Source organism: Sturnira hondurensis, unplaced genomic scaffold (genome assembly GCF_014824575.4).
Source record: "Sturnira hondurensis isolate 20B ecotype Veracruz unplaced genomic scaffold, ASM1482457v3 Scaffold0004136, whole genome shotgun sequence".
Taxonomy (NCBI): Eukaryota; Metazoa; Chordata; class Mammalia; order Chiroptera; family Phyllostomidae; genus Sturnira; species Sturnira hondurensis.
The window spans coordinates 9671788-9694956 of NW_028076767.1; the positions used below are offsets into that span (position 1 = coordinate 9671788).

The 23169-nt window shown below is 41.7% G+C and overlaps 1 protein-coding gene across 3 annotated transcripts in view; it reads left to right on the top strand.

The window, feature by feature from the left end:
* Positions 1 to 23169, top strand: part of HECW2 (HECT, C2 and WW domain containing E3 ubiquitin protein ligase 2) — a 363235-nt gene that overhangs the window by 238795 nt on the left and 101271 nt on the right. For all 3 annotated transcript variants that reach the window (XM_037043720.1, XM_037043719.1, XM_037043721.1), the window contains 4 exons: positions 4151 to 4301; positions 4982 to 5085; positions 5590 to 5714; positions 20305 to 20490. In XM_037043720.1, coding sequence (XP_036899615.1) covers positions 4151 to 4301; positions 4982 to 5085; positions 5590 to 5714; positions 20305 to 20490 — 566 coding nt within the window. The remainder of the gene's footprint in view (positions 1 to 4150; positions 4302 to 4981; positions 5086 to 5589; positions 5715 to 20304; positions 20491 to 23169) is intronic.

Sequence of the window (23169 nt, forward strand, 5' to 3'; positions counted from 1 at the left end):
AGCACCTTTTCCTCTCTGCACAGGCTACTGTCTCCAGACCCACAGGACAGGTGACTGAAGCGTTGTACCTTGGCCTGTGATGCCCTCCATTCTTGATTCTTTCTCCTCATTAGTATTGTTCGTTTACCTTATTTGGTGAGAAAACCCCAGCAAACTTGGGCTTCTCTCTGAAGATCCACAATTCCAGTAAGGGGGGTCTTTTGCCGTGTGGTTTCACGCTGACATCTGATTGCGTAGTAGTTTGCACAGCAGTGTTGTAACTTAGTCTCTGAACACCTGTTTGACATCTTTTAATGTACAGCCATGTTCCTTGTTTCTTTGCTTCTTCCCATCTTACTTCTCCTGCCTTCGACGCAGGGAACAGATCTTGGACTTGGCACCAAGATCGTCCAGCGGCGATAATGATCTCCCACTTGGTTCTCTACGTCTTCCTCCTGCTTTAGGCTGCAGACCCTGCGCAAGGGCACTGTGGACTGTGGAACCTCAGCCATGTGTTGGGAAACACTCCAGTGATTCATAGAAAAGAAGAAAGCTCCAGGCCTTGAGAGCAGCGGGTCCCTGTTGAGTGCCTTCCAGGGAAGCAGCTTGCAGTTGAAAATGCACCGAGTCCCTTAAGAATTTGCTGTTTCTCGCTCTGTGGTGGTTGAAGGCACTGGCAGCTGGGCTGTAACCCAGCAGAACTCATCAGCATTGCAGGTCTTGACCCTTTTAGCGTTAAGATAAGTGCGAAGAGAATGGCCCTCTCGGCTCCTTCTGAGAAACTGTTGTGTTTCTCTTATTGGCTCTAATGTTATTGTGACTGAACCTATTGCTGCACTGGAGACAACAGGGAATTGTCACATAAATGGGGTTTTTTTTCCCTCCACAAAAGGATAGGAATAGATTCAGGGTGGATAGTGTGGGTTAGCGGACACTTACAGAATCCCAGGGTTGTTACCACGTGGTTAAGACCAAGCGTATTACTCGTGGGTTCAAATGTGTAATTGTGGAAAAATACAGGTGAACATTTATCATTCTTTGTGGCTGTGGACTTCCATTTTAAAGTCATCCTTTGAAATGAATGCCTAAGAGTAGGCAGTGAATCTGAAAAACAGAACTAATCTCAGAGTTTCCACTATGCTGAAGGGTAGGGGCTCTTGTTTTCTGGAGTTTAAAAGTTGGTTTTAAGAACAGAATTGATACCGTTCATCTAAAAAGCTACTTTCTTCAAGAGTGAAGATATTAGGTGCAAAACGTACAGCTACTTGAGATCTTTTAAGACTTCTTATTCAAATACACATGCAGAAAAGAGCGTAGCTGGCCTGCTGAGGTCCCCCAAGCTGAGCACACCTGTGCCTCTGGGGCCCTGGACCCTGCGAGGCCTCCCGTGCCCCTTCCAGTCACTAAGCCCCACTCCTGAAAGGGCAGGGGCCCTGCTGTCCTGGCTCCGAGATCATAAAATAGTTCCATTTACTTTTGTACTTTATGCAACTACAATCATACTTCCTTGAATATTAAAATAAGAAAATAATAATCTTTTAACACTGCTGTCCAGCATTTATCCCAAATCTTTTTCCCCCCTTAAAAGTACCTTCAGTTCCTTAAAACTTCAGGTCACCATTTTGATGAAGATACCAAGGTTATTACAGTCTTTGTAGTGGATTTGTAAGTACACAACATTCAGGTACTTCACTTTTCTAGATCCAGTTGTAACCAGTTTAAGTCCCCACTCCTTTGAGTCCCGTAGGGTAAGCAGACCCATGCTGGCCTCCTCTTCCCAGGCTCCGCATTCACTCAGCTGTGTTCACATCGTTATCTGCTTACCACAGGTGAAGAGTGGGTATGTAGTTGATGAATAAGTCAAAAGCATCGCAGTCTTTCCCAAACACATGGCGAGAGTCTGCTTGAAACCAGGGAATAGCACTTCTCTTGATGAGGACTTAAGTAATAACCTCAATTTAAAGGTACAATATTTGATAGTGATAGTCTGAATGTGTATCTAAAGTTGCATGTTCTTAGCAAAATTTGGGAAGTGGTTTTCTTATCTCCCCCCCTCCCACTGCCCATAGAAATGTCTTGATTGAAGCACACATTGAAGCTATTCCTTGTCTTTGTGGAAAGTGAATGCAAGAATCATTCTTTTAATGGCTGTGTGTTATTTAAATTCTTTATTCGTCACATGCTGTGTGCATGGCTGCGGTGACCAGTTTTGGAGAGTCCCCACCTTTCCCCTCTTTTTACCCATGTGGCTGTCCTACAGGCCACGTTTCATGGGGTAAATTCTTCTGTAGTGTGTTTAAGGAAAGAGTCCCATCTTTGAAGATAATTCTTTTTACTTTCTTTTGTCAGAAAATGGAAAGTATGCAACAGCGTGTTTTCTTTTCTGCTTTAACTGCCAGAAAATTTAGCCAAATTGTAGTTATAAGCTTATCTTGGGAGTTTGGCAGCATCTCTCTCTCTCCCTTTGCTTCCTCCAAGTTGGTTTCTCTTCTGGTTTTTATCCCTAATTGACCTGGTCCACATTTTTTAAAAAACTGGAAGCTACTGTAAACATTCTTGGGGAAGGAATGGTCATTTGTTCTCATGTACATTTGATTTGATACATAGTGTGCACTGGAATTATCCTAGCTCTAATGAAAAAGGAATGAAATTGGAATAATTGGTTTTCAGAATTTTGGGGATGGGAAAGTATGCAAGCAACAGAGCAAAACAGTGGACTAGACCATGGGTTTTTGGAAAATGGTTCCTGAAAATGCTTTACAGTAGTTACTTTTTATCAGCATGTGGCAGGTTGAGTGTGAGCTCTTTTGGAAATGTCCTACTGATGGAACTGTAGCTGTGCCCAAAGAATCCCGATTTGGCAGGCTCATTCATTGTAAGTCTCTGTTACTTGGAGCATGCGTGACGTTGTTTTTTTGTCTGTGAGGTGCTTTTCCTCAGCCCATTTCTCTTTCTTTTGCCATTTGTCATAAATTACAATGTCCTGAGGTCAACAGCAGAAGACCTTTCCACTCCCCTGGGGTCTAGTGTGCAGGTCTTTCCAGTCCGAAGGACTTGGTTGGAGCACTTGGTCCTTCACTGCCAGAGCAATGCCATACGTGGTCAGGTGCAAATGTGCCTTCCTCCTGGTCTCCAGGGTTAGGCCTGTGGTATCTGTTCACAAGCTATGTAATCACACAGAGAGTCTTGAAATAATCAAGCTGCTTAGGAGAAAGAGGCTTATTAATTTCAAAAAAATAATTTATATAGAAATAGAAATGTGTAAGAACTTCCCTGGTTAAAGAATAGATCTCTGCCATTTTCATACATACATCCCTATATAAATTACTCTTCTCAGTTGTAATCAGCTTTAAAATTTTGCCATTTGAAGACATTAGCTCATGCTCTGAGTGTTTTAATAGGGGAATAGCCTTTTATAGCATCACAGAGATGAGATTTTCATCTCTGAGGACTAGTCTGCTAGCCGTTTTTACTGATATGCACCTTCATATTTGTTTACAAAGACTGCCACACGTAATCAATGAGATTGCTTAAATACCAATTTAAATTATGTTTTAAAACATTGTATTTATTTGAAGGTGGAGGCAAGTAATTATCTTTGCTCTGAAAATGTATTTCTCTTTGGGAAAACGCAAATAGAAATGTGTAGATAATGGGATTGTTTGATGACTAGGCTTGCATTATTTTCTCCTGAAAACTATATTTACTAAAATTGTATGTAAACGTACACGTGGATGTTTCCAGCTATGAGTTTATCATGTAACCTGGAAAAAAAAGGAAAACAAATCATGTTTTGGTGAAAACAAACACCATTACCAATTTTGGTGAGAATGCCTAAACTATTACAATACCAGTTACTTGTATTTTTAAAATCCTGGTGCTCATATGTGAAGGATGAGCATTGTGGGCAGATGTGGAGGGAGTCCGTACATTCAGAGATTCTTCGAAGGGTTGGTTGGCATTGTGCACACAGGAGGGTATGTTTGCTCACTGGTCACAGCAGATCCTGGAATGGACTGAGGGGAAGTGCCGGACTGTGCAGGGATGTTTATGTTGTTAGCCCCAAATTATAGTGTGTCAGAGGGGGAAAACATATGCTGAAGTTAATGAAACCACATGAATGGCCTCGGCTCCTCCTCCTAATCCCTCTGGGTGCGTTACTGCTGTTTAGACTGGGAGGCGCGCATAGACAGCCACGGCAGGATCTTCTACGTGGATCATGTAAACAGAACCACGACGTGGCAGCGGCCAACAGCCCCCCCCGCCCCACAGGCGCTGCAGAGGTCCGACTCCATACAGCAAATGGAGCAGCTGAACCGGAGGTGAGGACGGCACTTCTGCCGTCACTGTTCTGTTTCGTGGTTGGGCTCCTTTTTAATGGCGCGAAGTAGAAAACACAGTTGTCTCTCTTTCATCTCTGTGTGTCCCGTCATTAAGGTGTAGCTGTCACCTCTTTTGATTCACAGGTTTCATTGAACTTGTCTTGGTTAAAAAAAATAATAGTAATAATAACCACATCCACACCCACATCCACAGCTGGTTTGGAAATTGGACATGAAATAAGAGATGATGACCCCTTTAGTCAACCCGAGGCACTGATTTTTAGTAAAGCAGAATGTATCCATTTATAATTTGAAGTCAGCAATATTCTTAAATATCTAGAATCTCCATGCATGATGTATCTTTCTTACCAACCTAAGCTTTTTAAATACTAATTGCTGCAGAACAAAAAGTTGTTCTTTTCTTTAACAGTAGAGGAATTTAATTTGGGGGGGCGGTAAGAGCCACAACTTAATTTTTTATCAATTTGGTAGGAAAATGTCCACCAACAACAGACAGAAGAAATGTAATTTACTTAAACTACAGATGGCCTAGAAGGTGGGGGGATGGGGGTTGGGGAAGAAATGGTTGAGGCTGAGAAGGTACCACAGGGCTCAGGGGCAGCAGTTGAGACCTGGATTTTAGAGGCCGCTGTGATTTGACTTGAAGCTCACAATTTCAGATATCAGAGCATCCGCAGAACCATGACTAACGAGAGGCCTGAGGAAAACACCAATGCTCTTGATGGGGCTGGGGAGGAAGCCGACTTCCACCAAGCCAGTGCAGGTACGCGCCTTTGGGTGGGTTTGTCCTGTATTCTCACCAATGTAGAGAAGAAGTAAGTAAAGATTTCCAAGAAAGAAGGCTTTTCTTTTAGAGAACTTTTGATCTTCAGTAAGATCTGGTAGTCCAAATCAAAAAGTAGAATTCACCAGAGACATATTAATCCTTGACTTTTTAATAGTGCTGAGAAAAGACTCACAAAACCAAATAGAATGTAAATTACTTTAATCTCTACGATCTGTGTTATAGTGGAGAAAGATTGAGTCTGGTCACTTAAAACATCTGAGGATGCATTGAAATGTGTATAGGGATTACAGATATTCAGTTTCATTTTACTGTATCTAAGAGCAGTCAGTTTTTGTGCATGAATTTGCATAAAAGATAAAAGTATTTGGGGGATAAAATAATATGACAAGTGGTGTGGGTGTGCACCGGAGGAAGGGAGTAGCTGTGTTTTGCGTGCGCGGAAAGCTCTCCCTGCAAGCCTCCGTGCTCCGTCCCGTCTAGATCTCCGCCGAGAGAGCGTCCTGCCCCACTCTACCTCCAGATCCAGGCTCACGTTGCTGTTACAGTCGCCCCCTGTGAAGTTCCTCATCAGCCCGGAGTTCTTCACCGTGCTACATTCTAACCCCGTGAGTATCAAGTCTGAAAGTGTGTGATGGAAAAGCAACAGGCCCTAGGAAACCATTCTCATGGTGTGATAGTGGTAAGAATGACAGCTGACATTTGCTAAGTGTGTTTGAGGCATTGTGTTATCACTATACATGTTTTGACCCATTTGTCCAAACAAGCTTATGAATTGGATAAAAATTCTATTTTTATAATTATGTTGCTTCTTGTAATTTTTAAAAAGATTTTGTTTATTTATTTATTTTTAGAGAGAAGGGAAGGAAGGGAGAAAGAGGGTGAGAAACATCAGTGTGTGCTTGCCTCTCACATGTCCCCTACTGGGGACCTTGCCTGCAATACAGGCATGTGCCGTGACTGGGAATTGAACAGGGGACCCTGTGCTTCACAGGCTGGCACTCATTCCACTGAGCCACACCAACCAGGGGTTTGGTTAGATGAAGAGCAAAATTCTGGGTTTTTTAGATGAAGAAATTGAGGCACGGAGAGATTAAATAATACCTGCAAAGTTATACAGCTACTCAGTGGTGTCATTGAGGTTAAAATGTCAGAGATATTGACTGCAGAGTCTATGCTCTTAATGGCCACCTTATTTTGCCTGAACAAAAACAACTGAGTATCTGAGCACTGACAATGGAAGTGGTCAGATTGGGCTTTGAGACTGTGGCACATGCTTTTCAAAAGGAAAAAAGAATATACAATTCATATGTTGCTGTAATCTGAATAATAAATTAATATTATTATTTTATTAATAGGAACTGATGTTCCTATTAATAAAATAATAAATTAAAAATAATTAAAAACTCTGATTTTTTTATTGTTTTGGGGGGGTGGGAGGGAACACATAGCAATGCAATTAGGGTGAAGTAGATTTAAATTTCCTTCCTTTTAACTAATGTGCCTATTCTTCAAAAGACCTTCTCGTCTGTGATTTTACTACAGGCCCGAAAATATTAGTCTGGGCTAAAAAAACATTCTGTTAACCAGAAGGTTATAAGAAACTTTAGCCTTTTAAACATTGTTCTCAACAGAGAGAAATTATTTCGACTCTCTTCTTTACTTATTTGCTTTCATTTTCTGTAGCTCTGACCTTTGACCAAAATTCCGCCCTTTTTCCTGATTTTTCCTTAACCAAGAAACTCCTCACAACCTCCCCGCCACCATTAAATTCTCACGACAACCAGTTTTTCTAACTGTACTCATACTTATTTGTTCCCTACTCTTATTTTGAAATCACAGGCTGGAGTGAGAAGTCTTTTTTACTCAGGAAACATTGACCCCCCCTGGAGGCAGCCAGTGACGCCCCTGGGGGACCGTGAAAACTCTCCCGCGCCTGTTGTCCCGGGTGCAGCATGCTAGTTAATGAAACGTTTCTAGGGGGGGGGAAATGTTTTGAAAATATTATCTAATCTATGCTAAAACTTTTGTGAAGAAAAAAATTAGAGTGTGATCGAGAAAGTTTGTATTTCTTTACAATGTGAGTCGTAAGTTCTCTTGTGGAATAAATAGTGGACATCAGTTCCTAAAAGTGGAGTAGGAGGCTGTTCTAGGTGGAGGAAATGCATGAGCAAATCAGAAGTGAAAAATATGTTCCATGTGCCTCATGAGTATTTCATTCATTCAATAAATGCTACTGAGAATATGACTTTTACTAGGAACTATGGTAGATAGGGAATAAGATAAAGTTCTCACCCTAGCACAGAGAATAAGGACAACTTTAGAGGGGTGGTTATAGAATGCTTCTGGAAGAAATAGTTTTGAGTGGAAACGTAAAAGATGAGAAATCATCAACCATGGGAAAAGGCAGGGGAAGCTCATTTCAAGCAACGGGAACAGCAAGGGCAGGAAGCCGAGACTCTGAAAAGAGCGAGCGGCTGCTGTGTAGTGGTGGGAACGGGAGTGACGTGACATGATACTGGGCTGGAAAGTCGGCAAGACCTCGCTCACAGATCTGGCTGTGGGATGTGGCAAGGACGTTGGATGGTATTCTGGGAGCATTGGGAAGTCACATGCTTCGGTGTGGAATCTGGAGAAAGACAAGAGCGAAAGCAAGTGATGAAAATGAAGGCTTTTCCTTGGCCCAGGGGAAGACCGTGATGACTGAACCATGATGTTGGCTTGGAGCTGAAGGGAAATGCATGGATTCAAGAGATATTTTGAAGGTAGAATTGATAAGACTTGCTGAAAATTGATTGTTAGGGAAGAAATAAGAAATGCTGTCAAACCTTTCCTTTGACAACGGATCTAATCTTGTTGGATGAGGGGTGCAAATGTGGGAGTGGTCACAGCTTTCAATGTGACCAAGTGTGAGGGAGACCCAAAGACAGAGGCTGTGTTTCTGGAAGGTGTTTGGGCGGAACTCAGTGGGCAAAGGCGGATTACTCCACAGGTCTCTGAGGGGGTACCTTGCTGAACATATTAATTAGAGCAAGGTTGTCTCAGCTGCACATGGAGTAAGGGAAGCACTCGCCATAGAAGTCCACCTGGATATAATCCATTCATCGTGGCATGAGTTGACATGACTCTGGACTTGGAGTTAAGGAAAGAGAGAGGAAGGATTGAGTGGGAGAGGAGTCCCAAGCAGTGAGCTGGCAGGACTTCGTGAGTAGATAGACTAGAAACTGAAGAGGACTCTGAGTGTTAAGGTAATTGCAGGGAGCAGGGGGGTGGGTGGAGATGGATGATGGTGTGGAGGAATAAATGGTTATGGAAAAAATGCAACAAAATAAACTATTAAAATATATAAATAATGAACAATAATACATAATTAATGAATGCTAAACAGAAAATTGGAATGAGAAACTTGTAAGGGAATGGAAACACATATTGCATTTAACAAAATGGATTATATGTCTTAGGAAAAATAGAGTAGACTCTAGGGAAAAGTAGAAGTCAGCTTAGTCCTATCACCAGGGGTTGTGGGTGAGGTTATTTGTGTGTATGTATTTATTGATGTTAATGCATTCAATCTTCTTTCATTGGCTTTGCTTTATAAGTATAGCATCTGTTTGGCTTTACTGGTCATTATCTCATGGTTTATAGGTTTACCTTGGAACAGAGAAGACATGGGAGGAGGGTGAGCAATGAATAGCATAGTAGCTGTCCTTGCATCCATGTAAGAGGGATTAGAGTCACCACCGATTCCCTGTTACATCCTAGGCACTGTGCAGAGCCTCAAGAAACAGAAGCAGTTGTGGGTCCTGGGGTCCTAGACTTGAAAACGTTGTGTTGCGATGAGCAGTTACGACTGCAGGATGGAGGGCTGTAGAAAGTACCTTGCTGGAGTGAGTGCTTGACTCCAAGGGAGGCTCACAGAAGCCATGCGTGGGTTTGCATTTAAGATAGGTTTTAAAGGTTGATTGGGAACTTGCCCTAGAAATGAGAAAGACCAGGACATACTTGGTAGAAGGAGCATTTTTGCAAAGTGAGAGATTCATGAAATTGCATGGCTGCCTTAATAATTACTACAAAATAACTGAAACCGGATTATTAGTATAGCAATTTGGTGTTGCTGGTGTGTTGAAAGCATAGGACACTAGTGAAGGTCAGCTTTGATCCTGGAAAGGCTACAGGTGTTGAAACCAGGTTACAGGAACGTACCCTTGTGGGTGGAACAATTCTAGGAGATGGTGGCTGACCCGCAAGGAAGAATGAGTTAACGTTTAAAATTGTCACTCTGACAAAAAGTATCATGCTTTGGTAGGAAGGACTTTGTACTGGCGGTCAGATAAAATACATTTCCCTTTGTTGTTTGTTCGGGCATTCATTCAGCCAGTATGTATCACACACCTGTGACTTGCCTGGTGCCGTCAAGACTCTGCGGATAGAGTGGTAAACAAGACGGAGTGGGATAAAAGTGACAAAGCAGTAAACAAGGAAAGACAACTTAGGCAGTGGCAATGTGGCACAGAGCAACTGAAACAGTATAGGTGACTCGGGTAGGGTGACTTGCAGACAAGTTACTGGAGGCAGTGGCTTTAGCGCAGGTGGATAGGAGCCATATTCAAGCTGTTGTAAAGTATCAAGAAGCCAGTCAGGTAAAGTATGGAAGCAGAACCTTCCTTGCTAAAGAAGAGCAGAGACAAAGGGGCATGTGTGAGTTTGATGTGGTCCAGCTGAGGTCCGAGAGGTGAGCTGGCGTCAGAATGCAAGGCTTGTATGTTCCTGCAAAGGCCTTTATTCCAAATGGACTTGACTCTATAGGGATCTCCTATAGGGATATAGTTGCGATTTTTAAAAGTTTCTCCCAGCTGCTCTGCAGAGAATGGGGTTTAGATGGCGAGATTGGCATCGAGGAGACAAGTGGAAAGAGCCTGTGCGTGGAAGAGGCTTGGACTAGTGCAGGAGAAGCAGAGATGGTGACAAGTGGATGGTCATAGGACATATTTTGAAGAGAACACTGACATTTTTGCTAGTAGATTAGAATGTAGGAATGAGAGAGAGAAAGGGCCTCAAGAAAGAGCAACTGATTGGGTGGTAGTGTTCAGGGGTTTGCTACTAACTATTTAACCAACCTGCTCTCTGGGGAAAAAAGTGTGTGTGTGTTTATACATATGTATGTGTGTATATATATATATTCATACATGTATAATATAAGTTTACTGATGTTATGGATGTGTAGCATACAGTTTACAGCAATAAAATATATGCAGAAGGCGCTTGCTGATCTTTGCTGAACTCTCGTGTCAGCATTCACTCCGCAGTTGTAACTGACGAATCACTGTACTTCCAACATGAATGTTGTCCTTTATGTTAACAAGGGAGACAACAGTGAGACAAGGGAGGCCCGTGTTAGGACTTTACATCCTAAACAGGGAATGCCAGCCCCTCGTTTGTCGAGCCAGGTAGTAGGTTTTAAATGCTGGACTTAGATTTCTTCATTTTGCGTGTGTGTAGTATTTGCTTTGGAACAGGACAACTTGAGAGTCAGTCTGTATTATTAGCTTATTATTTTCTCCACCAACTTTTTTACTCTAGACATTATGTACAGAAAAAGACACTAAATTTCTTCTGTAAAGGGACAGTGAGTAAATATTTCCAGCTTTCAGACCAAGGACAACATGTTAAAGGAGCGGACATGGCTGTATTCCAACGAAACTTTGCGAACAGCCAGCCCGTGCCTGGGTCTAGACTTTAGCTACTCCTAGTCTAGAAACCCATGAGATGATGTCAAGGCTTGAGTAGCATTTACCGATTGCTGTAATGTTAATGCTCCTACAGTGGCCAATTCCAAGCTACCAGTATGACCTTTCTAAGCACTGAGTTCTAACTTCTCTATATGGGTTTTTCTGTGCAAGTTCCTTATCACTATACCCAGTTTTGAGTAGAGGCCAGATGAATACTCATTGGCTTATGGTATAAGGCTGCTTCTTTTGTAATTGAATTTATTGAGGTGACATTGGTTAAGAAAATTATATAGGTTTCAATGATATAGGTGACAGTTCTATAATACATCATCTGTATATTGTATTATGTGTTCGTCACCCAAAGTCAGGTCTCCTTTGATCGTCTGTTTTCCTCCTTTTACCCTATTCTGCCCCCCCCACCCCTCGGTGATCACCATAGTCTTGTGGTTTTTGTTGTTGTTGTTGTTGTTTTGCTTAATCCCTTGACCTTTTTCACCCAGCTGCCTCTCCCTCTGACAGCTGTCAGTCTGTTCGCTGTATCTTTGAGTCTGTTTCTATTCTATTTGCTAGTTTGTTTGGTTTATTAAGACTCCACATATACAAGGGGAGACCCCCCAAAAGGGAATTATCTTCTGGAGGACAGGCCCTTTGTAGTACAGGTTCCCCCACTAGGGACGTGTTCTCAAAACCCATCTGTATCAATGTACAAGCTGACATTGTTGTGAGAGGCTAAGTTTAGCTTCAGTGAATTTTTTTGAAGACTTTCAGCACATTTGTCCATTTCATGGTGGTGATCTCTGAGTGCACCTGTCCAACCTACACTGAGTGTTCAGCAGTTTTGGACCAAAAACAGTATGGCCATCATGCCGTATTCACCCAATCTCACTCTGAGAGAATTTCTTTTGTTTCTCTGGATGAAAAAAGTCCTCAAAGGGAAACGTTTTGCTAATGTGGAAGAAGTAAAACAAATAGTAGAAGCACAAAAAGGCATCAAAATTGATGAGTTCAAAAGCTATTGAGCAGTGGAAAAAAGGTCTCAGTAGGTATATTGCATCAATGGAGATTACTTTTTGAGTGACCAAAGTTTAAATGTAAGAATAAATACACAATTTTTTATAAATAAATTCTGTTTTTTGGGAGGTCCCCACAAGTGAAATCATACAGTATTTGCTTTTCACCGACTGGCTTATTTCACTTGGCATAATATTCTCCAGGTCTACGCATGCTGCCATAAAAGGTAAGATTTCCTTCTTTTTTTTTTACAGCCAAATAGTATTCATTGTGTAAATGTACCACAGCTTATTATTCACTTGCCTACTGATCTGCACTTGGGCTGCCTCCAAATCCTAGTTATTGTAAATAACACCACAAGGAACATAGAGTAGCATATATTGTTTTGAATTAGTGTTTTGGGTTTCTTTGTATATGTTCCCCAAAGTAGAATCACTGGGTCAGAAGGCAGATCCATTTTTAATTTTTTGAGTTAACTTCATATTGTTTTTCAGTGGCTGCATCAGTCTGCATTCCCACCAACAGTGCACAAAGGTTCCCCTTCTCCACATCCTTGCCAATACTTGTTTGCTGATTTATTGTTAATGGCTACTCTGACAGGTGTGAGACAGTATCTCACTGTGGTTTTAATTTGCATTTCTCTGATGATTAGTGACCTTTAACATTTTTTCATATGTCCATTGGCCATTTGTATGTCCTCTTTGAGGAATTGTCTATTCAGGTCTTTTGCTCATTGTTTTAAAGATTTTACTTAATTTATTTTTACAATGAGGGGAAAGGAAGGAGAAAGAAAGGGAGAGAAACATCAGTGTGTGGTTGCTTCTTGCACATCCCCTTCTGGCGACCTGACCTGCAACCTAGGCATGTGCCCTGACTGAGAATTGACCCAACAACCCTTATGGTTCACAGGCCTGCACTTAGTCCACTGAGCTACACCAGCCAGGGCCCTTTGCTCATTTTTTAATTGGATTTTGTTGTTGAATTGTTTGAGTTCTTTATAAATTTTGCATATTAACTTTTTATCAGATGTATTATTGGTGAATATGTTCTACTCAGTAGGTTGTCTTTTCATGTTGTTGATGGTTTCCTTTGCTGTTCAAAAACTTTTGAGTTTGACGTTGTCCCATTTGTTTGTTTTCTCTTTTGTTTCCCTGGTCCCAGGAGACATATCAGAAAAAACGTTGCTATGGGAACTGTCTGAGATTTTACTGATTATGTTTTATTTTCTCTAGGACTTTTATGGTTTTGCAACTTGTTTAAGTTTTTTTTTTTTTTAAGATTTTATTCATTTATTTATCTTTAGATGGGAAGGAGAGAGGGAGAGAAACATCAATGTATGGTTGCCTTTCGTGCATACCCTGCTGGGAGTTGGCCTGCAGGGAACCGTCCTGCAACCCAGGCATGTGCCCTGGCTGGGAATCGAACCTCGATCTTCTGGTTCGCAGGCCTGTGCTCAATCCACTGAGCTACACCAGCCAGGGCCAACTTGTTTAAGTTTTTAATCCATTTTGAGTTTATTCTTGTATATGGTGAAAGTTGGTCTACATTCTCTTTTTTGCACATATCTCCAATTTTTCCAACACTGTTTATCGAATAGACTATCTTTACTCAATTGTATATTTTTGTCTTCTTTGCCTAATAAATTGACCATAAAGTCATGAGTTTACTTCTGGGTTCTCTATTTTGTTCCATTGATCTGTGTGTCTCTTTTTATGCCAGTACCTTGGTGTTTTGTTTACTATGGTTTTGTAGTATAGCTTGGTACAAAGTGGCAATTTTTAAATTTGGTAGATTTTTATAAATAAATGCAAACTTTTGGTGTCTAAAGATTAGAGATTTTGGTTTGATAGGTGTGGAGGAGGTCCTAGGAGTCTTTCTTTTTTTAAGACCCTCTAAGTGATTCTGAGGTAACTGGCTTGTGACCTATACTTTGGAATTTCCAAGTGTGAAGATATGTTGCACTAAACAGCCTCATGCCTTTTTCATACCTCAATTTGTCAGGATCTTTGACAGCTAACTTACTTTAACAGTGTGAATAGACTCAGTAGTTTACCAGGGTTTTTATTTGGTTTTCAAGTTGTCTTTGGTTTTCCTGTTCTTTCCGTGGGCATGATTTTAAAACATCTTTTGCTGGCAAGCTCACCTTGACTTCTAATAATTCCTATTTAAAGCATTTTAATCATTTTTCTTTCTACCTGAAGTGCATTCATTACTGACTTAAAAATGATCCTAGCTGTGCATCGCTGCATATCTTTAAGATTTAACTTCTGTTGGGTTTCAGAAAGCTTTTTCCCTGATTTGTGTATGGCAGGAATTATAGTGGCTGGACTTTCCTTCCCAATGGTCTCAAGGTTATGACTTTGTGTGGATAAGTCAGCCAGTTTTTGGAAAAGGGCATAATTTCCTGGATTTTTTCCCCTAGATTAGTAGAAAATATTACAAAACAAATTTATTTCATCTCCTTATTTTAAGATTTATCTTCATGCTTTTTTTTGCTTGAATTGTTTATGATCTAAGTGTTCCAGTAAATCCCGTATTTATATTATTGAAAGTGTTCAGTGTACAAAAGGAGTATATTATTTTAAAAACTTTCCTAACTTTTTATGATTTGAAGATATTAGTTTATATTATAAGCTAGTCATAGAAAATTGATTTCATATAGCAGTAGTTTATCTAGTCATCTTTATTGAAAAGAACAAAATTAAGTAAATTATGGGGTTATAACTCTAAAGGAAAAGTTGAGAGACAATTTTTTTTTCTGTTTTGCATTTTGGCTGCTTTAAGATATGTTCTACTGCCCCCTGTTGGTTGTTCAGATTTCTTTCAAAATTGTCCTGATGAACCATTTCTCCTGAAAACTCAATTTCATTTAGTGCCATGTCTTTGTAGATGGTATGCCTGTGTTTGTCTAATAATTGTCTTACATAAGTGTGTTCATTATATGCAACTGAATAATGTTCCTAACATACATGCCAAACAATTATTACTCTGACTTTAAATAACTCTTGAAATATATTAATTCCATCATATAATCTTTTTAGTGCTTAATAGAGAAAAGTGTTATTCCAATATATAAATATATTTTTGCAAGTCAGGAATTCCTGCTATTAAAAACTAGATCAATGGAGAATTTACAGTTAGTTTGGTCCCTAAGTTAACTTTTCCTTCCATCTTACTCCGTAGCTAGATGAAAGCAATGTAAAATCCCTATATTAAAAATATAGACAGGTCACATAAGATAACAATAAAGACAAGCTGTGTAAGAAAGAGCTGTTTTCATGCCCTAGCACACAGTGTTACTTGATTCTGTGTGTAATAAATTTCTTTAGTGAATAATGTGTGTAGACACATCTGTTTCCACACGGGAGAGACATTTGCTGTAGATGCAGTGGTATTTTTCAAGTTTGAATTCACAATACCTATTCTTGATGAAGGATTTTTGAAATATGAAAGATGGGTTTTGTTTAGCAGTAATGTACTTTCCTGTGTTATTAAGCAGAACAGAATTAGATGAAATCAAGAGCAGACCAGGTCATCTCGGACATACAGTCATCATATAACAAACAAAAAACCCCCAAAATCCCTACTCCTGCAACCTGCCACAAACTGACACAAAAAGAATTGGTTTGATTGATGAGAACTGAATGTTTACATGCAATTTTCTTATTCTGCTGCCAAATGGCATTGTATTCCCCTCAATTTCTTTCAATATTTTTCACTTCTAACATCTCAACCACTTAACTAAATAAAACACATTAAGTTCTAAGGCCAGGGATGTCCAACCTTTTGACATCTCTGGGCCACACTGGAAGAAGAGTTGTCTTGGGCCACACATTAAATACATTGTGACACATAATCACAAAAAAACCCCTCATACTATTTTAAGTAAATGTACGATTTTGTGTTGGGCTGCATTCACAGCCATCCTGGGCCTCATGAAGCCTGTGGGCTGCAGGTTGGACACCCCGCTAAGGAGTGCTATTTTAAGAAATCTTCACACACACAAAATTCAGGTGATTATTGACTCAGCCAACAAGTGTTTATTTCTTGCTAGGAAGGCAAGAATCAACAAAGAGGAGAGTTAGGAATGGGAGTTTGGGAATCAAGAAGGAATAAATAAATCACACTTTAAATCACATCAGTGGGAAACAAAACTCCTGCCATTTAAAGATGGACTGTTAGCAGCTGCCAACTGGCCTTGGGTGCAGCCGCTTCCCAGTGAGATCGTTCTGTGCGTTGTCACGAGACCAGGCTAAGAAACAAGTCCTGTTTGCCCTTCCCTGATCCACTTTTGTTTCAGGTTGAAAATCACATTCCTTTGCTGCATCTTTTCCTGCTCCCACCTGTTGAGTGTCTCTTGCTCTTTGGGCCCCTCTCATTCTTAGCTCTGCTGGTCCTGACAGTGTGTGTCAGTATTTTCACTGCCCCCGTGGCCTTTGTTCTCCAAACTCTACTCTCTGCCCGCAGCGAACCTCTTCCTCCCACCTTCCCCTATGTAATTTTCCTTCCCATCCTTTGGAGCAATCAGGCTGTGCCCGCCTCTGTATCCCCAGGGTTTTTAGTTCAGGGCTTAGGACATAATTAATGAAAGGTTAATAGAAAGTGGGATTCTAGCTCAAGATCCTCAAAGACCTTAAAGTAGAAAACAATTTTACTACTATCATTTATCTGTTTCAAGTATTGTGGGTATAATCCCTTCTATTTTTGTTTAGTAGCTTTGTATTTTTATAGTTATTTTTACCTCTTTGTAGATCTTTTACACCCTTATTCCATTGGATTTGGATCCTACATACTTATGAAGAAAGCAGGACAGTTGTTATCCCATCCTACAGCTGAGCAAACTGAGGCAGGGATTAAATGACTTTGTCCCGGTCCATGAGTGACAGGACCGTGACTAGACTCTACACTGTAGTTCTGTACACTGTGGTTCTGTGTTAGCTGGAGCATAAATATCCTTTTAGAACCATATATAAAAAGATACACACACAAATATATATGTATTGAATAATATGTAAAAGATATTAAAATAAAATAAACATATATATAAGTAAACATACATATAGTTTCTTTATTAGAATATAGCAGTCTGTGGCATGTTTCTGTTTGGGTGTTTTATGAATGGGGACACAAACCCCCCCCAGAGTTTATTTATAAAAGATTATATATTTGTTTTCACGAGTTTAAACTTCAGGCACCTTCCAAGTACTCTCCATGTGATGCAATAGACCTATTGAGACATTTTTTCCACTGCTTAACAGTTTCTGAACTTGTCCATTTTGATGCCTTTTAGTGCTTCTGCCGTTTTTGGTTTCACCTCTTCCACATTGGCAAAATGTTTCCCTTTGAGGATTTTTTCATCTGAGGCAACAAAAAAAAATGTCTTCTGGGGATGAGATCAGGTGAATAGGGAGGGTGGAGCACTGGGGTCATGCCATTTTTGGTAAAAATCTGCTGAACACTTGGTGCGGGGTGAGCAGGTGGGCACATAAATCACCCATCACGAAGTGGGCAAATAGGTTGAGTCTTTTAAAAAAATTCACTGAAGCTGAATGCAGCCTCTCACAACAATGCCAGCTGGCACACTGATCATTCTTAGATCACTCACTTAGCAGAGAAAGCCTGTACTACAAGAGGCCTACCCCCCAGAAGATAATTCTGGGGTTTTTGGGGGGTCCCCTCTCATATAGCTCTAAGAGTCATATACATGGTATACAGACATGTAAAACCAATGGTGCTGAAGGTTGTTTGCTGGTTACTAATGAGAGAAATCTTTCTTGCACTTAATTTGCTTTGGTAGATGCTTTTTGCAAAGATCAGTGGAACTTGGCACTATGTTAAATGTCTCACTGAGTGGAGAGGAGGGAGATGAAAGGACCTAATTAGTTTTAAGACCAGGCTAAGACTCCTGTGCTTAACGAGCTGTCCAACCCCAGGGAATTACCTCCAGCCTGAGGCTGGGACAGGTTCCTTCACCTAATTACTGCTACTTCGGGTCCTAATGCAGTTCTGCTGCTTTTCTCTAGCGGAGCATTTCTGATGCTCTAGATAAAGAATCAGGATGTGGCCAATTTAGTTACTTTAATGGCGGGGAACAGAAATGAGAGGATCAAGAGATACACCTATGCAGAGCAACAGTTAATGTAATGTTTTATCTGACAAGGTTATCCCACCATAATTTGTCTCCGAAGAGACTTATTAGGGAATACGACGTGAAAGCTCATTACCATTGCCTCCAGACAAGTTAGTGTGGTCTCAGGCCTCTGAGCTTGCAATGGCTTATGTGAAAATGTCTCAGCAGCATGGAGCCAAATGCAGAAAACAGATGCCTTGCTGATTGCACTTTAAACTCCAAGGCAGGTCAGCCATAGGCTAAACTATTAATTAGCTAACGTTTGTCTCTGACAGCCTTTGACTTCGTTTATTAGCCTCCTTCTCTGCTTTCATGGGTTCACCTTCTTATTCTCTCATGCTCTCTAATTGCCCAAAGCCCCTGCGTAGGCCTGCCTATTTTGGCACTTCTCCATACTCTGAACCTCCCCACTTCTCACAGCCATGAAAACCTCCTCTCATGTAGACTGCCACGTCGAAATAGGACTTCCAAATATTGCATAGTCAGGTGTATTACGGAACTGTAGCACACTAGTGTTTGAGGATGGCGCATTGTGGCCTGCCTTCCTCCTTTCCTTCCTTTCAACTCGATAGGGAGAAAGTATTTTAGTGCAAGGTTAAAAAGTATGTAATGATGGTGAATCAATCAGAATAACTGTGCAATAGTTAGATCATATAGTTTAGGTTACATGTCCATAATGGCAGACAACACATCTCAGAGACTTCAGCTAACAAAGGTTTGGTTTGCATTCCGCATTGGGCTGTCGGGGTTCTCGGATCCTGGCAGTCACTCGGGGATCCGGGGCCCCAGACTGGGGAGCAGCCACTATTTCAGACTTTGCCAGTTGCTGTATCAAAGAAAGAAAGTGCTAGAGGGGCTCATGTTGGCACTAAATGCCTTGACACGAACATGACACATCTGGAGGGACCCTGGAAAATTAGGAGCAATGTTGATGGCTCTTGTACTCATTCATCTTTTGTCCTCAATAACCACCACAGTACTGGACAGCAAAGACAGTGAATGTTTCTTAAAATGAAATGATTTCCAGGGATTCTGATTTCTTTGGGGTTCGCCTTAGTTCATCTTAAACTGAAATAAATAACAGAACACTCAGAGTAAACCCAACAGGTCTCCAGATTCAGGTAAGAGGAATTTCAAGCCCTTTGAAACTATCTGAGAAGAATAGAATTTTATTCCAGGATAGAGCTTTCATGGCCAGGTCAATGTCATGAGTAAAATATTCCTTCTGATGATTAAAGGAAGCCTTGGCACATGGTATTCTGTAGTGAATATTTGTTGACTGACTCCTATGTGGACAGCCCATGGCTTTTGGTCAGTTTTTAGAGTATTCTTTAAGTATCTTAGAGATGAAGACTGTAGTGTTTTTTTTAAATTGATTTTAGAGATAGAGAAGACAGGGAAGAGAGAGGAAAAGAACATCCAATTTTTTCCACTCATTTATGCATTCACTGGCTGATTCTTGTCCGTGCCTGGACCAGGGATCAAACCTACAACCTTGGTGGATCAGGACGGCACTCCAACTGATTGAACTACCCAGCCAGGGACCACAGTTTTTGACAAAACACTTTTTTTTGTATGTGGTTGTAAAGTGGAATTTTATTAAGTGTGTATCTTCAATCATATAAATTCAGTCATCTATATACACAGGAGAAACAGAGAGAGAAGACAAAATATATATGGAGGTATACAGTTCAGGCAATTCTGTCTTGAATTCCATTCACTGAGCTTAGGCCTCTAAGAAGGTGTGAGATGAAACACCTCAGTCTACTGTGGTCTCAGCTAAACACAACTCAACTGTGAGAGCAACTTAGTCCCCTGCATGTGCTTCTGATATTCCAATATATGACCAAGCACTTTTCCCCACAACTTGACTTCTAACTGGATGCCAACCGCTTCCGTGTGGCACTCACCCAGAGAACCAGTGATCTGTTCCAGTGCTGAAGGAAACACTGGCTGTACTGGGGCTCACTGGAAGGTGGTAGATTTGTCTCCAGCATGGTGTGATTTTGACTGTGTGTGTCTTTCTCTTTTTGTTTTTGTTTTTTCCTAACACCAGCTTTAGGACCTAACGTCCCTGACAGAATGAGACTGCATGCATTCATACCCATTAGGTACCTAGACATTGTCAGTAAAGATGACCTTACTTTCTGTAGTCTCTTCATACTATTTTGATCACCGTATGTTGCTCTGTCTGCGTTTTCCATGTGTGGGTCTACAGCTATATTTCAGCCTAGGTACCCCCAGAAGACTAGATATACCCGCGTGTGTATGTTGCTTTTGCACATCTCAAGTGAGCTAACATTGCTTTTCCATTCTTTCCTTCTCCAGAGTGCCTACCGCATGTTTACAAACAACACGTGTTTGAAGCACATGATCACCAAAGTCCGGCGGGACACCCACCACTTTGAACGCTACCAGCATAACCGGGACCTTGTGGGATTCCTCAACATGTTTGCAAACAAACAGCTGGAGCTGCCGAGGGGCTGGGAAATGAAACACGATCACCAGGGCAAGGTAACCCGCTTGTGGCCTTGGCGCTTGGCTCTGCCCTTCAAGTGAGGGCTGAGAACCCTTTGTGAAGTGCAGCATTCCACCTCCTGGTTCGAGTGAAACCTGGATGAGCAGGTAGTTCCCACAAACAGTTCCCACACTCTGCTGAGGTTGTGTACGCAGGCAGTGGACGGGTGTGAGGGCATTTGTTCTCGAATTACTCACTTTTGCCTGGATATTCTACCTGTCACCTCTCACCGTTTTCTGCTGATTATAGAAAAGGTTTCTTAGGCAGTGACACTTCCTTCTCCCTAGTGAAACAGCTCCTGTTGTGGGTAGCTGAATAAAAGTTGTATTGTTTGGAGGAGGTGGCTAGGAGGTTGCTAAGCAACGGCACAAGGTGTGTCTTTGTGATGCCATCTGGGTTTGGGCCTCAGTCTTGTTGGTTCAGGACCCTGATTTTGTTAGCACATTAAACAAGAACACGGGCTGATTAATTTATGAGGAGAGTGGCGCAGCTGTGTCACACAGGCCGGTGTGACCACAGGGGCACTTCCTTTGGAGACTGATGACCCAGAAATCCGGGTTAGAACCGGAAGGTCGTTGCATGAGCTCAAAGTTGGCACAAGAAACTTAGTAACTTTTACAAGGTGTCCCTCAGCTAAGATTGCGTTATTTGACTCTCCTGTAGCACCTACTGTGAGCCATGAAAGGTTTGTGCTTCTGACAACAACTCCCTAGACAGTGCTGTTATTATTATCGCCACTTAGAGCTGGGGCAGACGCAGGGACTCGCCCAGGACAGAGGCAGGCGGGGACTGAGCCGTGCTCAAACCAGGTCACCTGGTTGGAGGGTTTGGGCTCTTAACCACGGTGCTACGCAGTAACCAGCTTCAGTTTCCCTGTCAGTAAAGAGACTCCACATCACTCATAGGGTGGGGAGCATTCAAACGACGTGACATTCAAAGTAACTCTGCTTGGCTTATTCACTCACTAAATATTTATTGAGCACCTATGCAAGATAGAACAGCTGACTACTTCATATGACTGCCATTCTCATGGAAAGAGATGGGCTATAAACAAAGAAATAGTCACATTCGAAAAGCCATGTCAATCAAGACATATTAATGCCACCATTTAAAAGAAAGCTGGGGTCTGATCTAGAGAAAGAAATGGAAAGTTTTCCTCCACAGGGTGGCTGAGGAACACCTTGAAGATAAGGCTCCAGGGGAGCAGAAACCTGGACAAAGTGAGGGGAAAGCCGTATCAGGAGAAGAGCATTCAAGGGGAATGAAAGTGCAAAGTACTCGGAAAATGCCCTTCTCCCCCCAGAGTGTCCTCTAGCAATAGTACCACAGTACTGTCTTATTTATCCCCAGAACCTGTGAGCAGTCAAAAGAGATCTTACGGAGTGCATGTATTTTAATGCATGGGAGGAGCCCTCGGACTCTCCTTGAAACTATTGACTTGATTTCTGTAAACCTTTCTAATAAATCCCTAATTCCCAGCCCGGAAAGGATTAGAAGTGACAAGCCTGAAGGTCAGAATGGATAGACGAGAACGGATTTGTAATTGTGTCCCTGGACCACAGGTTAAATAGCGTTATATCGGAGTCAGGTGGCATGGAAGTCTTTCTAGAACATTAGGAAGCTGGAAGCAGGGAGACCTGCCACTTCCTGTGCTCTCTCAGTGCAGAGGAACTTGTCGCATTGCTGGTGCCGCATTTGGTTCAACAGCCTGAGAGCCGAGGGTTTGGAAGCATTCTACTGAATGGAAGGACATAGGTGGTCCAGGTGAGGACTTTGAAAAATGCCGGTGGTGTTATACCTGGGTATGAGAGCGCAGTAGCATACCTAGAATTCAGCTCTGTTCTCGGCTCTGACAAGACATTTTCCTGGTGTCAGGAAGAGCTGTGCTCATCAGGGAACCACTGGTCCAGGAAAAACCCAAGTTGCCATGTATTTCTGCTCTGTGTAGAGACCTCACTTGCTACAGGGAACCAGGAACTTATCATGCACACACGGAGGGGAAGGTCCCTTTCTGCCAGTCTTAACTTGCCAGACACACTTCAGGAGAGAGCTTCTCATTAATAACCCCTGGACCTTGAGAAAAGTTGAAGTTGTGTTTAGGATACTGTTGATGATGAGTTATGATCTAGTGTTAAGAACAAGTTCTGTCTCATAGCTTTTATAAAAGTTTCGATGGTTAAACAGCAGTAAACATGATCTCGGCTATGTGAGTAACAACTATTCATCTTGTTGCCTGAGGGCCTTGGACTCCTGTGGGGGTTTCAACCGAAAGGCGTAGGCATTGTAAAGAACCCTGACTGTGGGCTGGAGGATAGCTGACCTCAGAGTCGGCTGGTGGATTAGCTGTCAAATGCTCTTTGACATGGAAGACATACAAGGACCCCTGCCTTGTGGGCAAAATGAATTATCAGACAGGACTGAGAACCTATTACTTTAGCCTGATCTCTCTGCTTCCTGCATTAGGACTTGAACGAGATTTTGAACTAAGCTGGACACCTTCACTAAAGCAGTCATGCCTCCTGTGATTCCTCCCTATCCTTCCTTTGCAAATGACTGGCTTCCAGTGAAGTAAAGTAACTTAAAGGAACATCGGGAGAGGCTCATGCTACGTCTGTGTTTGGCTGCGCTGCTTTTTCACTGCACGGAAGAAGCCATAGCCCCCATCCTCCAGGCAG